At 43.7% G+C, this 16,722-nt stretch overlaps 1 protein-coding gene across 1 annotated transcript in view; it reads right to left on the reverse strand.

Moving 5' to 3' along the window:
• The window catches only part of CCDC83 (coiled-coil domain containing 83), a 45,995-nt gene that overhangs the window by 16,375 nt on the left and 12,898 nt on the right, over nucleotides 1-16,722 (reverse strand). The window contains exons 4-6 of the mRNA XM_005903476.2: nucleotides 14,856-15,018; nucleotides 11,347-11,514; nucleotides 2,395-2,486 (exon numbers count right to left, since the gene is read on the reverse strand). Of these exons, the coding sequence (XP_005903538.2) occupies nucleotides 2,395-2,486; nucleotides 11,347-11,514; nucleotides 14,856-15,018 (423 nt within the window). The remainder of the gene's footprint in view (nucleotides 1-2,394; nucleotides 2,487-11,346; nucleotides 11,515-14,855; nucleotides 15,019-16,722) is intronic.

A 16,722-nucleotide genomic window follows, 5' to 3' on the forward strand; every position in this document is an offset into this window, starting at 1 on the left:
GTACTGAAGTTTCAGCTTTAGCATCATTCCTTCCAAAGAAATCCCAGGGCTGATCTCCTTCAGAATGGACTGGTTGGATCTCCTTGCAGTCCAAGGGACTCTCAAGAGTCTTCTCCAACACCACAGTTCAAAAGCATCAATTCTTCGGCACTCAGCCTTCTTCACAGTCCAACTCTCACATCCATACATGACCACAGGAAAAACCATAGCCTTGACTAGACGAACCTTTGTTGGCAAACTATATTAAAGGTAAATTTTAGTATGTGTTTTGAGTAGGAAGATTTGCAATAAATTCCTTTTTTTAAATCATGTTAATCAAACAAGAGTGAACCTCCGTTTCCCAGGAACCATATAAAGGTTCAGTTCCAAATGGTAAGACTAAAGTTTATTTTAGACATAGAATTTTCTTTGAACAAAAGTAGGAGGTAGCTCATAAATGAATTTAGTTAGTTAATGACTTACTTCACTAACAATGGAGTAGTGTTTTCAGCTTTGACTACATATTAGAATCTCCTGGATATTTTGAAAAATTCAAAAGCCCAGGCAAAATCTCAGGCCAATTACAAGAGCATCTTTCTGGGTGGGACCCAGGACCCACATGGGTTAAACAAATTTTCCAAGTGACTCTAATAAGCAGCTGTGTGTTAACTGCTCAGTCATGTCCGACTCTTTTCGATCTCATGGACTATAGCTTGCCAGGATTCCCCATCCCTGGGATTCTCCAGACAAGAACACTGGAGTGGGTTGCCATTTCCTTCTCCAATGCATGAAAGTGAAAAGTGAAAGTGAAGTCATTCAGTCGTGTCTGACTCCTAGCGACCCCATGGACTGCAGCCCTCCAGGCTCCTCCATTCATGGGATTTTCCAGGCAAGAGTACTGGAGTGGGGTGCCGTTGCCTTCTCCAGGGCTACAGTCTATGGGGATGCAAAGAGTTGGACACGACTTAGTGAATACACCACCACCACCACCATCCACATAAGATGGCCAGAAAAAAAATGAGACAAATTCATTCACTTATGCGGGTGTTTGGCATTATGTGGAGAAAAGAAAATGTACAGTGTAATGATTAAGAGTAGTGATCTGAAAAAGACTTCTTAAATGTCAATTCCGCCACATGCTCTGGGCAAGTCACAAGGTTTCTTTGTGTCTCTGTCTTCTTATTAGCAAGTCTCCCCCTTATAGGATTGTTGAGAGATTTTAATGTAAAATACTAGGAACGGTATTGGGGGCAGTCTTCATTACATACTGAATGTACATCCTGAAAGGATATTTGATTGACATATGCATTTTTAACCATCTTAACTATGATCAGATCACTTATTGATTTCACCATTTAATCATATTCAGTCACAAAGGGGCTGAATTGCATGGGTAAGCAAAACCATCGATCAGTTCCGTCAACATCCTCTGTATTTGTGAAAATCAGTAAAAACTGTGCAATGGCATAGGAATACTGAAAGAACAGTTGAACAAAAAGGGAAGCAAGAAACAATAGCAACTGAAATTCAGTGAAGAACTCTAGAAAAGGCTAGATGCTTATCACTCCAAAGAAAGGATGTTCCAGATAGACAATCCCAGCTAGGATCTCACAGATTTAGGACACAGTCTGGAGCAAGATGATAATGAAAGTGAAAGGTGCTCAGTCATGTCCGACTCTTTGCGACCCCATGCACTATACAGTCCATGGAATTCTCCAGGCCAGAGTACTGGAGTGGGTATCCTTTCCCTTCTCCACGTGACCTTCCCAACCCAGGGATCAAACCCAGGTCTCCCGAATTGCAGGCGGATCCCTGGGTTGAAAAGATCCTCTGGAGAAGGGCATCCAGTACTCAAACTCCTGTCCATTGAGTCAGTGATATCATCCAGCCATCTCATCTTCTGTCGTCCCCATCCTCTCCTGCCCTCAATATTTCCCAGCATCAGGGTCTTTTCCAGTGAGTCAGTTCTTCACATCAGGTGGCCGGCATATTGGAGTTTCAGCTTCAGCATCAGTCCTTCCAATGAATATTCAGGACTGATTTCCTTTAGGATGGACTGGTTGGATCTCCTTGCAGTCCAAGGGACTCTCAAGAATCTTCTCCAATACCACAGTTCAAAAGCATCAATTCTTCAGCACTCAGCTTTCTCTATAGTTCAACTCTCACATCCATACACGACTACTGGAAAAACCATAGCTTTGACTAGACGGACCTTTTTTGGCAAAGTAATGCCTCTGCTTTTTAATATGCTGTCTAGGTTGGTCATAACTTTTCTTCCAAGGAGCAAGAGTCTTTTAATATAATTTAAATTTATAACATAATAGTATACATCAACTATATTTCACTTAAAATTTTGAAGTTCTGTGTGAGAAGAATAAAAATCTACTATAAAAAGAAAAGAAAATTGACATATACCTCTGTGGCCCATTCCTTCTTTTGGTCCAGTTGCAACAAAGTTTCTCTGATTATTCTCTTTCTAGCATCTTCCAGGGTGATTTTATACTGTTCTTTAAACAGAAAATTAGAAAGCTTGAGATCCAAGGTAAAACTATTAAGTTGTAAAGTTTATCTTCCATGATCCCCACCTCTCCTTTCTTCATGTTTTTCCCCCCTGAATTTTCAAAGTATCGTCTTACTGAAGAATCTAATACCTCTAATTAGCCAAAATGCTCCAATAATTTACTAATGCCTTAATGGGAATTCATTGGAGATGGTATCTCTCATGAATGTCTGTATTTTTAAAGGATTTCCAATGCTTTAGTACCTCTGAAGCTGTCTACCCTTCATATGAGACAACTTCTGATTCCACAACATAAATATGAAGAGAGCTGATTATACACTCAAGTAGCATCCTGTACATCTAATGCCATCTAACTAAATTTCCAATATTCTTGGCACACGTTTCCTGGGACAGGAAAGACAGAATGAGGAGAGGAGAGGGAGGTGGAGAGGGGCTGGGAAAGTCAGCAGGCCTGATCTGAGTTGGGCTCAGAGCAAGAGGGGAGAACAGAGATGCAAAGAGCAGGATGCACTGTCCTCTGCAGATTTTCTTACATTATAAATGTCAGAACTGAGAGAGCAAAGGATCACAAAATTTTGGGTCTTGAAGGATGCTGAGAGATCATATAATCAACACTTTTGTTTAAGGAAAGCAAGATAAAATGACCTAAGGGCTGCTTTATGGAGTGGAGAGAAATGAATCTGGATAAATGAGTCTCGTTTGTTCAGTCTTTTAGTCAACAAATCATCATCGAGTTCTTTTGCTGTGCATGACACTATTTAAGACACTGGGAATATTACCAAATGAGAGACAAAACCCCTGCCCTTATGACACATACACCCTAGTGGGGAAGCCAGGGAATAATATTTTAGGTGGTGAGGCATGTGATGAAGAAAAACAAAAATTCTCAGACTTCCCTGGTGATGCAGTAGATAAGAATCTGCCTGCCATTGTAGGGGACACTGGTTTGATCCCTGGTCTGAGAAGATTCCACATGCCGCGGAGCAGCTAAGCGTGTGTGCCACAACCACTGAGCCTGTGCTCTAGACTCTGGGGACCACAGATACCAAGCCCACGCAGCCACCGCAGTGAGAAGCCTGACCACTGTGACAAAGAGTAGCCCCAGCTTGCCGCAACTACAGAATGCCACGCAAAGCAATGAAGACCCAGCACAGCCAAAAGTAAAAGGGAAAAACAATCGAAAAGCTAAGATTTTCTATTTTAGATAGAGTGAGCAGAGAAAGCTTTTTTGAGGAGGTAATATCTGAGTAAGGACTGAATACAGTGATGTAGTTAGCCATGTGCAACAGGAGGGCAGTGTACCCTCCAAATCAGAATCGTCGGAGTTGTGCTCTATGATGACATCAGTGTTACATGTCCCCATTAGATGTGTTTTATTTATAACAATTGGAAGATAATTATTTGGAAGTCAGAGAGTATTGTCTCCTACAAATAATGTTGACAGTTATGGTTGTAGCCTTTCCCTCCTCCAGGGGATCTTCCCAACCCAGGGATCAAACCCAGGTCTCCTGAATTGCAGGCGGATTCTTTACCAGCTGAGCCACAAGGAAAGCCCTAGATTTCTAGGCTGGTCCACAGCGACTCATTTAACTTATTCTGTAATGAAACAATACTATTCTATTGAGACTGTTGTGGGACATAGCATCCATTTAGGACATTATTTCAAAGGGAAAAATTTCCCCACAGACCAAGTCAGCCAAAGCTGACTCTAAGAACTCTTGGGGGTCTTAGGCTACAGGGAAGAAGATGTGCAGGTCTGGTCTTTCAGTTGTTTGGAGGCAAACTAAGGCTCCGGAAATGGGCACGGGGAGTTAGGCTAGAGCCACTCAGCCCTCACTGTTTCATACTGGCATAACCGCTTCCTCTATTCAAGGAAAACTCTGAGAGCAGAGAGTAAAGACTTCTGTTCCATATCCTTCTATTATTGCAATCCTAGGTGACTGTAGCCATGAAATTAAAAGACGCTTGCTCCTTGGAAGAAAAGCTATGATCAACCTAGACTGCATATTAAAAAGCAGAGACATGACTTTGCTGACAAAGGCCCATCTAGCCAAAGCTATGGTTTTCCCAGTAGTCATGTATAGATGTGAGAATTGGACCATAAAGAAAGCTAAATACCGAATTGATGCTTTTGAACTGTGGTGTTAGAGAAGACTCTTGAGAGTTCCTTGGATTTCAAGGAGATCCAACCAGTCCATTCTAAAGGAAATCAGTCCTGAATATTCATTGGAAGGACTGATGCTGAAGCTGAAACTCCAACACTTTGGCCATCTGATGTGAAGAGCTGACTCATTAGAAAAGATCCTGATGCCAGGAAAGATTGAAGGCAGGAGGAGAAAGACACGACAGAGGGTGAGATGGTTAGATGGCATCACCGACTCAATGGACATGAGTTTGAGCAAGCTCAGGGAGTTGGTGATGGACAGGGAAGCCTGATGTGCTGCAGTCCATGGGGCCACAAAGAGTCGAACACGACTGAGGTACTGAACTGAACTGATTAACCCTGCAATTGTGAATACTCCCAGAGAAACTGGGAATATGTAAACGTCTCCTCCGCAGAAAAGTCTGGGACCCTGCAAATGGGAGATTACGACTTTGTGCTTTTAGACTCCTGGCTGCTCAGACGCCTGGTCCAATGTGGTCGCTTCTCAGAAGCTGAAGTTTGCCTTCCATTGCTCGCCTTTCCTTGTCGTGTCTGGCTGTGCTTCAGCTCCACCCCACAAGCTTTGGGGAGTCGGTTGTTCGCTCTTGACCCACTTCCGGCGTCACACTCGTCACTGGGCTTATCCTCCTCTGTGCCGCTGGCTTCCTGTGACCCCTCTCTAGACAGGACTGAGCAGGGGTGGATGGTAACACTGGCCACACAGCCCTTCCTTCAGGCAGAGTGGGTGTTAGGTGAGTCACGGAGTGGGGAGGACTACTGGACGCTTACAGGCTTGGGTCTGACACACCTGGGTTCACCTCCCATTTCCACTACCTCATATGTCTGTGAGTCTAAAGCCGTGAACTCTTCCAGGCCTCTGTTCCCTCATCTTTACACTGGGCACAGTGGTATCTAACTCAAAGGGACTTGTGAGATGAGACAAGGTGTAGGAAAGCAGGTCCTGGGGCCGTGAGTTCTCGTGGAGGTCCCTGAGGTGATCAGATGAAGAAACTGGCATTCAAAGAGGTGGACTTGAACCCACGCCTTTTAACTCACTTAGTGCCCGGAGAGACTTTTAAGGATCCCTGTCCCACGCACCCGGTCAAGGATGAAGGGAAAAACTCTGTGACTCTGATATCTGCTGTTTTGTAATAACTCCATACTTTCTCTATTCCTGGGGCTCATCTAAAGGTTTAATAAAACCCCAAAATTTTTTAAATAAATTAAAGCATTTTTTAATTGTTTTAAAAAATTTTAAATTTTAAATTAAAACAATTTAAAAAGAAGTTTAAAAAAATCTAAAATTTCCTTTTACTGAGAGCAAGAGTCCGGTCCTGGATATGTCAGTGAGTGTGTTCTCTGCACCCAGTGTCCTGACATCTCCTTTAAACTGAAGTCCGGGGAGGCAGGCCCAGGTGCCCCCTCCCCAGGCCCCCAGGGCTCAGGGCAGCTGCTGAATCAGGATGCTGGATAGCCAACCAGAACTTGGTTTGTGCTGGGGTCAGCTGACCGCCCGCGAGGAGCCACGGGCAGAGGTCTTTGGTCATCCTTGACTAGGTAGTGATCACGATGATGCTCTTCAGAATTAGTCTGCGGGGAGCAAGGACGGAGTGGGGACAGGCCGAGAGAGCAGAGCAGAGGTGCCCTGAGGGGACAGTCACAGACCGCGGCGACAAGTACAGGCAGGAACCCCATCCCTGGAGCCAGCACTGATCTAAGGGCCGTCTGTCTCCATCCCCCGTCCTCCCGTCCTTCACAGAAAGTCCTTGCCCACCAAACGTGACCACGGGGCACCGACAAACCTTGTTTTTCTCTTCCCCCCATTTTTTGTGTGTGTTTGTTTTTGCTTTGGCCATACTGGGTCTTCATTGCAGCATGCAGGCTTTCTCTAGGAGTGGCACATGGTACAGCATGTGGGACCTTAGTCCCCTGACTAGGGATCGAACCTGTGTCCTCCATACTGGAAGGCAAATCCTTAACCATGGGACCATCCAGGGACATTTCTTCTCTCTTCCCTTCAAAATTCATACTGTGAGGCTATTAGCCCTCTCTCAACAACATGCATGGCAATCCTATGACTTTTTCTGGTTCTTTTGTGATAACTGAAGATCTTCCAATCTGAAATTAAGATATCTAGTCTTTGTAATAATCAAAACTTTAAGCTTCATTCAAAGTTATGGCTATTCCCTTCCTAGCTTGAACCTACTACTGTTTCCTCTGCCTTGAGCTGGCATGCCTCCTTCCCCCTCAGGGCTGGAGGGGAGCCTTGGAAGGACAAGAAAGCCCTCACCTGACTGATCTCAAGCTTTGGCCTTGACTATCTCACTTGACTCACTATCTCACTTGACTATCTCAAGCTAAGGCCTCACTTTCTGGGTCCAGCTGGCATTCGAGATTGAGGCTCCTCTCTCGGGGGTGTTTGTGCAGGTTCCCCGGAGGACCACCTTCCCCATCGCTGGGTACATTTCACCGCATGCCCTTGTGCAGGGGATGTGCTGTCACTGGAGGTTGGCTGATGACTGCCCCTTTGGCCTCTGGTTCTGTCTCCTCCTCCCTCCCACATGTACAGGCACCTATTTCTCTTTGGAGTGGGTTGACCCTTCTAGTCAACCCGCAGGTAAAATTTAACAGGACTGTGTACCAGCGCACTCTCAGATAACAGGTCCACAGGAAACACCCCACTCTTTGCTACAACCTACTCCGAGAGTGCATGCTGCTACAGACTGAATGTCTGTGACCCCGCCCCCTTGCTCAAATCATTAGGTTGCAGCCTGAACCCCTGGTACTGGTATTTGGCAGGTCATTAGGTCAGGAGGCTAGAGCCCTCATGAGTGGGATTAGTGCCCTTATAACAGAGACCCCTTATAACAGAGAGCTCTCTTGCCCCTTCCACTCTGTCAGGTTACAGCAAAGAGACAGTGTCTCTGAACCAAGAAGCAAGCTCTCCCTAGGCACCCCATCTGTCAGTCCCTTGACCTTGAACTTCACAGCCTCCAGAGCTGTGAAAAACCAATTTGTGTTATATACAGGCCGCCTAGTCTATGGTATTTCGCTATAGGGGCCTGAATAGACTGAGACACAGGCCCAGCCCAGGGGGCAGCTACATGCCTCTTACACGCTCTGCTGTTAGAACAGTTACCTAGTCAGTCACTTATCCTGTAGATTTTACAGGGTGAGTCATAAACTAGATCTCAGTGTCCCCCCAACTGGGGGGATACATGTTGAACAGTCTGAAGAATTTCCTTAAAGACCTTCCATCTAGATTTGAGGGGAAGGAAGAATTACACTTTACCTGCCCTTTGGGGAATAGTGTACAACTTGCTGCACCCACAAGCTCTTTCCAAAAATTGTCCCCTAATTTTTAAGTTTTTTCATGGTCTCCTCAATGTCTTTTTATAAACTGGAATTCAGTGCTTGAAGGTATGAAACCTGTTTTCTGCCTCATCATACTGGCAGTCTGCATAGCAGATTCTCGCTTTATTTTGGAATGAGGTATCCATTATATAGGGGGCTTCCCAGGTGGCTCAGGGATTACAAAAATCCACCTGCCAAGCAGGAGGCATGGGTTCGATTCCTGGGTCAGGAAGATCCCTTGGAGAAGGAAATGGCAACTCACTCCAGTATTCTTGCCTGGATAATTCCATGGACAGAGGAGCCTGGCAGATAGTCCATGGAGTCACAAAAGAATTGCACACTACTTAGTGACTAACAACAACCACCACCCATTGTATAGACACCCAGGTTTAAACAGATTTTTAAAATTTCATTTTAATATCCCATTTCACTTACAATAAAAACCCTTTCTTCTAAAGTACTTATTCCTTGCAATTAAAGCTGTCTAGCTAATTGGAGAAGGAAATGGCAACCCACTCCAGCACTCTTACCTGGAGAATCCCGGGGACGGAGGAGCCTGGTAGGCTGCCGTCTATGGGGTCACACAGAATCAGACACGACTGAAACGACTTAGCAGCAGCAGCAGCAGCTAACACAAACTCCATAGTCATGGGTGTGGGAGAAGAATTTCAGAGAAGTCATGGAAGAAGGGGGAAGGTGGGGGAAAAGGGGATGGTAGGAGTAAGATTTCAGACAAGTTGATTTAGGCATTCTGTTCATATTCATTGTGTCCAATGAGTGGCCCCCAAAGTGGTTTAATTGTCCCCAGGCAGAATTGCTGCTGCATGCTTGAAAGTGAAAGTGAAGTTGCTCAGTCATGCCTGACTCTTTTTGACCCCATGGACTGTAGCCTACCATGCTCCTCCGTCCCAGGGATTTTCCAGGCAATAGTACTGGAGAAGTGCTTAAAACTAATGGCAAATAAGATAAGCCTATAACAGCCACTTTCTCATGATACCTAAAGTTGGCCATATACCAGGATTCAACCAGCAGCATAAAAATTTTATTACCACCACCCCCAAGTTAGATACAACAGCATGAAAATTTTCAGCTCAAAGAAATCATCCAAATTTCTAATCAGGATAATGGATTAAGTTAATATGAGGAATGCTAGAAAATTATTAAATGAATGCTGGAAAACTATTAAAATTTTTAAAAATACACTTGAACAGTAACATTTTCTTTTGGCCATGCTGCATGTCTTATGGAATCTTAGTTCCCCAACTGGGGATTGAACCTGGGCCTATAGCAGTGAAAGCACCAAGTCTTAACCACTGGACTAGCAGGGACTTCCCTCTATGGCGTTGTTGTACAAATACATAGATCCATGGAACAGAATAGAAAATGCAGAAAGAGAGCCAACACACATGGGAAATGAAAGTGTGATAAAGTCACCACTGTGGATCATAGGGTAAAAATGGCTCATTTAATAGATGATGTTGAGACAACTGGAAAGCCATCTGGCAAAAAAGAAAGTTGGTTTCCTACTTCACACAAAAAAATCAGAGATTTAAATATAAAGATGAAGATATAATAAATTCTAGAAGAAAATATTAGAGAACATATTTGTAATTTCAATAAAATCAAAGACTGATAAATTGGGCACTATAAAACTATAAATTTTCCTCATGCAAACACCACACAGACAGAAGACTGATAATGAAGGGGGAAATATTTGCACCTTAAACCACATTTAAGAGAGCTAATTTCCTTGGAAAGTACAGAGTTCCACAACACAATGGAAAAATGAACAAAGGATGAGAACAGAAAGGAAATCCACATGGTTCTTGAGTTTATGAAAAGATATTCGCTGTTGCTTATAGGAAGAGAAATGGAAATTAAAGCTATAGTGAGTTACCACTGTCTACCTATAAGACTGACAAGGAACAGAAAGCCGGATCACATCCCTTGTTGTTGAAGCGGGAAAACAGACATCCTCACCACACCAGCAGGAATACACTTGGGACAGCATCTACAGAGGGCCATGCCTATCAAAATAAAAATGAATGGGCTGTTTGGGCCAGCCGTTTCCCTTTAGAGATACACATAAATGAAATTACATATATACAAGGATATTTGTCGCAGTAAAATGAGATTGTGTAAGGACAGTCATGGCAGAATTCTTTGTAATAGTAAGATAGGAAATAACCTAAATGCTTATGAGTAGGGGAGTAGTTAAAAAAATTATAGTACAATAAAACAAAGGAGACACTGGGAGGATGAGGCAGTATTAACATGTACCGGTCTGTAAGGACGTCCATATTGTTCCTTGAATAGGTGAAAAACTGCATCTGTAGCATGCTGTTTTGTAACATACATGTATGTTCTGAGACATGAACAGGATCTTTCTGAAAGGTTACATAAGGAACTAACAATGGTGTTTCTATCTAGAAAGGGGATCTCAGTGGCTGGGGGACCAGACAAGCGTAGGAGGGTGTCTCTTCTTTTGGGGGAGAAGAACTTTTTGAAATATTTTAACTCCAACTGCAGACTAATTAGGGCCAAATTTATACCACCGATGTGGTGCAGAGGTCCTGAATTGAGAAACACACTGGAAAATTGGTCCAGAAGCGGGGTGACCAGGCAGAGCCTCAGAGGGCATATTGGGATACCCACATAAACCCTCCTCCCACAGAACAAGCCTCCAGGCCCAGCTGGGTTTAGAACTGCCATCCACCCACACTGCTCTTTGAGGCCAGATTTCTCCCGTTTGTCCTACCCTATGACCTCTGTGTCTCTGGGTCTCTGGTGTTCTTTGAAGGCACTCTGCTCGGCCTCAGGGACGGACAGGTGGCCTCCAGTAAGGTCTGTCCCCTGATGCCTTCCTGCTCCACCCTCTTCCTTTCCTGTCCTGTGTTTGTGCTCCGGTTTTCTCCCGACTACAACTTAGCATTTACTTGGCCATTTTTCTATAATGATTCTGGTTGTCCAGCCTGGGCAGGTTGCCCTAGCTGGCCTCAGGTGAATTTCTTATAATACGACCCCTTTCCAGGACCCTCCTTCCACGGTGGAATTGACCCAGAGCCAGGTATGAGAGCATGCAGACCCCACCCACTGAATGCAGCTTCTTTCTCAAAGTCAGTGGCAGGGTTTCTGCCCACACAACCATCCCTTCACTTCCCCTCCTCAGTTCAACAGGTAGTTCTGGGATAGTTTCTTTACTTCCTCCACTGTGTCCTTACTCGTAGTGCTCATGCTGACAGCAGAGCGTGATGGATGATTCCAGAGCACCTCTTTCTTCCTTTTACTAAATGTCTGCCCCCTAAAGATTTTTTTTAATTGAATCTGAACCAGTTTTCTTGCAACTGACCTGACATTTTCTCGGCATTCTCCTTAACTCTGTTGATGTCGTTCTGTAAGGAGGTAATGAGTTTACCATGCTGTTCACTCCCTACATTTTTGTATTCCTCCCAATATTCTTTCTCACTGAGTTTCTCAAGAAATAGCTTCTCAGCATTACTTATTTGGATGCGCATATCTGTTGAAAGAACATCAAGATTTGGGGTCATTTCTGTTGTCCTTGCAACCGTCATTATGTGGCACTCTGATTTTGTGAAGTTAAAGTCTGATATGAAAATATCAACTCTTAAATACAATTTTATATCTACAATTTAGGGAAATCTAAACTATTCAAACTATTGTTTATCTATCCCTCATGATTCAAAAATCTCAGTAAAAATAAACTTCCAATTTTAAAGTAGATGGTTTGGTTTGGGGCTGTGACCGAGAATGACAATATGCAATCAACCTATATGCCTAGGGACCCACAAGTTTAAATTATGCCTGTGATAGCTTGATAAGCATCCTGTTTTGTATAATGTATTATTTCACATACACCTTTTTTTGTAAATTGTCATTTTTCTGGTCATTATGTCTCTGGGCAAAGTAATTCCAACTTACATCCTTCTTCTGTCCTTGGTGACCTTTTTTTGTTAAGTACATTGTTTGATTCCATCATTTACAGATCAACTCTTTGAGCTTTCCTTGTGTGAAATGACAGCGTATGATAGTCATAATCACCGCTCTTCCCAGTCGCCACCGAGTTAAGACTTCAGAGTGAAAGCTAAGTTCCTCAGTTAAATGTGTACAAATTTGGAGCTGTCTCATCATATAAACTTCCAATTCGCCCCCAGTGTACTTAGGCTTCAGGCTGAGTATCAGTCTTTAGGCTGAGTATCAAGCTGCTGAATATTCTGGAAAAGGAAGCATCACCAAAACCAGGTACAATGAACTTAATGGCTGTTTGACTCACTGCCCTGCCCCATCTTGTTTGAGAGCTCCTGAGGACAAGACATTTTATTCATCTCGGTCAACCCAGCACTTGGCAGAGAATCTGGCCATTAGTTGAGGCTCAATAAGTATTTACAAAATGAATAAAGCATTCTTTCAGGCCAGAGAGATGCTCTTCAGCTCAAACATCCAGAAGGACTCCAGACATGTCTTTGTCGAAGGCGTGATAATAATACATTTTTAATACATACTTAACATATTAGTATTCAAAATATAAGATTATACATTTTTTAATTCCCTTAACAAGTGGTTCTTGCTATTAAACAATTAAGAACACTAGACGCCAGTGATCAGCTGTCCTCTGTGAGCAGACTGCCCGGACTCAGCCCTGCACCACATTTAGTCTTTGCGGGGAGGGTTGGTTGATGTCACTGAAGCTTTTGAAAGACAGATGGGGGCAGCAGCTGCTGTTCTGCTTTCTTAGCACCCCTCTCTCCCTTCTCGTCTAGTAACACATGTCTCCTATCCCTCGTCATGTAAATACACTGACTACAGACGTCCCTTTTCCTGGCCAGAGGGATTGGTCCAAGGCTGAGCGTGCACCCCAAGCTAGGCCTCGGCTCAGAGTCCTCCCCTAGAGATGCTTTCACTGAAACTGGTAGAAAACATATCTTTTTTTGTCTCCACTCCACTTTGAGGTTATAAGGATGTACGTTCAGAGGTGTCTGTGGTCAGAGTTCTAGACTCACAGGGAGAACATTCTCAGGAAAAGGAGCCAGCTTTCCCGGGGAAGACAGAGAGAGAAGAGGGATGAGAGGGGCAGTGTGTGGAGGGAGAGGGTGGGCTAGAAAGAGGGGGTGATGGGGAGGAGCAAGAGAGGGAGACAAATAAAAGGAAGCTGAGCTCTGACAGCATGTGAGGCTCTGGAGTCAGCTCAGTAGTGCCCTGCCTTTTCTGTCTGGTTACTTGAAGAGATTAACATCTTCTTTATGCTTGGACTAGTCTGGGTTGGATTTTTATCCTTGCAACTGAAAGCATCCCAGGTAAACGTTGGAAGAGGGGAGTTTCGTCAGCACTTCTCAAACTTGACTGTGCACAGAAACCCCCTGTGACCTTGTCCAAATGTAGACTCTGACTCAGCAGGTCCAGATGGCTCAGAGGCTCTGCACTGTCCCAGGCTGCTGGCAGAGCTGCAGCCGCTGTTCCATGAACTCAACTGAGTTGCAGGTGACTGCCTGGTGCCGACCATGACAGCCTCAGAGACCCCTTGTAGACACGTCTGTTCCCTCCCTTTCCCTCTCTTCATCAGCATCCATGGGCTTCTTTCTCCCTTGGACCACCGCACATGCCCAGCCCTCCAATTCTTAGTCACCCAGCACGTCCCCAGTCTTGGGTGCCACACACCCCAGCCCCAGCCCAGACCGCAGACAGGCACACCTCCACTAACCGGACCATTCCCTGCAAAGGCAGCTTAGTGAGCACGTCTGAGCATCGGCTGAGGTCTCACACCCGTCTCTAGAGAGTTTGTAAAGCATCCCTTGCAGGATTCTCCCGGAGACGGGCCCGGCCAGGAAACGCATCCACCACCTCGTGCCGTCACGTCACTGCTGTCACTACAGGGGCTCAGCCGGAGCAAGCTTATGGAACAGTGGTGGAGAGCCCCTAAAAATGAAGCTTGCTGACTGACCAGGGGCCTTGGTAACTATTTCACCCCAAACGACAACTCTCTACGAATGGAGGGCCTCTCCCGGCCAAGTGCTTGAGTAAGTGGGCTCTCTAGAGAGCTTGGGGAAATCCAAGAACATCTACCCCTCGTTTTTGCCTCTCAGGTTCTCACACTGCTTTCTGGTACCACTCCAGTCTCTCCCCTGTTTTCCAGGTTCCTGGCAGGGATGGTATTTATAGAGGTTCTGGCAAAAAAAAAAAAAAAAATCTAGAAATCTGAGCAGCAAGCTCAAGATGAAGGAATAGGAATTTTTTTTCAGTGCATGTGTCAACACTGAGGGTCCAGCTCTCAGGACCCTGGTACCTCCTGAGCCCGTGGCAAGACTATGTCCTGTGTCTTTCACCTTCTGTACCAGCATCATTTCTATCCACGTCCTGTAAACGTCCCCTTTTCCAAATCCAATCCCTCTTTCCCCATCTAAATAGGGGGTTTAGCTTCCTTAGAGATACTGGGGCTGGGGAGGAAGCTTTATACTCCCCTTACATTCCCAAGTCTGAACGGAGGCTGAAGCCATTGAAGACACCAAACAAGACAATTTCCCCGCAAAAGAGCAGATCACCGCTGCCTGGAGTTCGGGGTGGCGCCTCACAGCATGCGGGCTGGTGTTAAAGGCCAGAGGGCTTCGGTCTGTGTTTCTGACCACTGCTCTTCCTCCTCCTCACTTGGCTTCATTATCTCCACCCACTTTGCTATTTCCTTCTCTCACCCACTTACCTACATTGGTGGGTTTGTGGTTGTGGCGGTAATGATGCCCTTTGAAGTATGTCCACGGCATTTTGAACATATTAGGAGACAAAAGCATTGATACATTCAAGAAATAACTTGATATGGCTTTATGATAATTTTCTAAGTTCCTAAATCACCTTTCAAGTTTTGTTCCTGGTCTCTTGCAGACTTCCACTTTTCCCTCATTGCGTTTTCAACCTCCTCTCTTGTTACAACTACGGATCCCTCTGACTTCTCTTCACTGAGTTCCTTCAGTAGGTTCCGTACGTGCCAAATCTGTTCATCCTTTAAGCGTTTATTCTGTCGTGAATATCAGAGAGTTGTTAATTACCTCTGCTGAAGTATCTCCATTGTTTTCCCTCAAAACAGAATCTCATGCTGAGGCTTGCAAAATAAGAAATAGTTAATGAAATAATTTATTCAATAGTATCTCCAAAGAGCATGTGGAAGATGGAAGACTCAAAATTAAATCCATCAAATCAGTAATCACTGAAGAGACAGTTTCATTTTAAAACCTGTGTTAATAATCTGCCAGTCTATCGCCCTATCATAGGATCAATGAACATTAAAATTAGACTTCAGAGGTCAATTTCTTCAACTCCCACAAATTATCTTTCTTTTCTAGGAAACATCATTCATTTATTCAATATTTATGGAGTTATCTACCATATGCCAGGAGTATCTAGACACTAGGCATATATCCATGAACAAAATAGACAAAAGTACTGCTCTTGTGGGATTTACATTATTTTTTGCTTTTCTCACAAGTGACCCTAATTCTCTTCTTCTGGGGTGATGATCACTCACCATTCCAATACTCCACACTTGAAACATGAACTGTGTTCTTCTTGTGAATATCCAGTCCATGTTTCCATGTTTCTTATTTAATCAACTTAAGAGTTTATTTTTGCCCTTGCTGGTTTATTATGTATATGTAGAGATATTTTATTGTGTGTCAACTTAATACATATTTCTTGTACTTTTCTTAGCCTTCCTTTTTTTTTTTTTCTCCCTTTAAGTTTTAATACTCACTTTCCTGGGGTCTTTCCTTCAATTTCTTAAACCTAACAAAATGTATATATTTAAAATATTCTAATACTACTTTTAAAAATTACTTATTTTCCTATAATTTAACATTCTCTTTACTATAGTTTTTCAACATTATATTTTATTTCTGACATTCATGTTTTTATTCTCTTAACCTTCATAGGCAATGGCACCCCACTCCAGTACTCTTGCCTGGAAAATCCCATGGATGGAGGAGCCTGGTAGGCTGCAGTCCATGGGGTCGCTAAGAGTCAGACATGACTGAGCAACTTCACTTTCACTTTTCACTTTTCACTTTCACGCATTGGAGAAGGAAATGGCAAACCACTCCAGTGTTCTTGCCTGGAGAATCCCAGGGACGGGGGAGCCTGGTGGGCTGCCATCTATGCGGCTGCACAGAGTCAGACACGACTGAAGTGACTTAGCAGCAGCAGCAGCAACCTTCATAGATACTCTACTGTAAGAATATTTTCTTTCTTAAAATTGATTCTCTAAGCCAATACTTCTGAAACTTCAATGTGTATACCCAGCACTTGGGGACCTTGTTAAAAATGCAGATGCTGATTAAGTTTGGTACGATGCCTGTAATTCTGCATTTCTCATACATTACAGATGATGCCAAACCTGCTGGCCCACAGCCCACACTTTGGGTAGCCAAATTCTTTCTGATAATCTAAATATCTGTGATTTATTGATAGTGCTGCAGCCTACTAAAACTCAGGTCTTTAATACTGAATCCAACAAACTTTAAAGTTGATGGCTGAAAAATTTGATTTCTTAAAATTGTTTAGCAAAATAGACACTAGTTTAATAAACTCCTGAGAGGATTTTAATGTAACCTTAATGCTCTTTAAGTCATTCCACAGGCTGTATGACATGATTGTCATATCAATGCTTTAGAATTTTAATTTAAAACTTTGATAAACTGAACAAAAGCAACAAACAATTAACTTTATG

The sequence above is a fragment of the Bos mutus genome, chromosome 29 (assembly GCF_027580195.1).
Source record: "Bos mutus isolate GX-2022 chromosome 29, NWIPB_WYAK_1.1, whole genome shotgun sequence".
NCBI lineage: Eukaryota > Metazoa > Chordata > Mammalia > Artiodactyla > Bovidae > Bos > Bos mutus.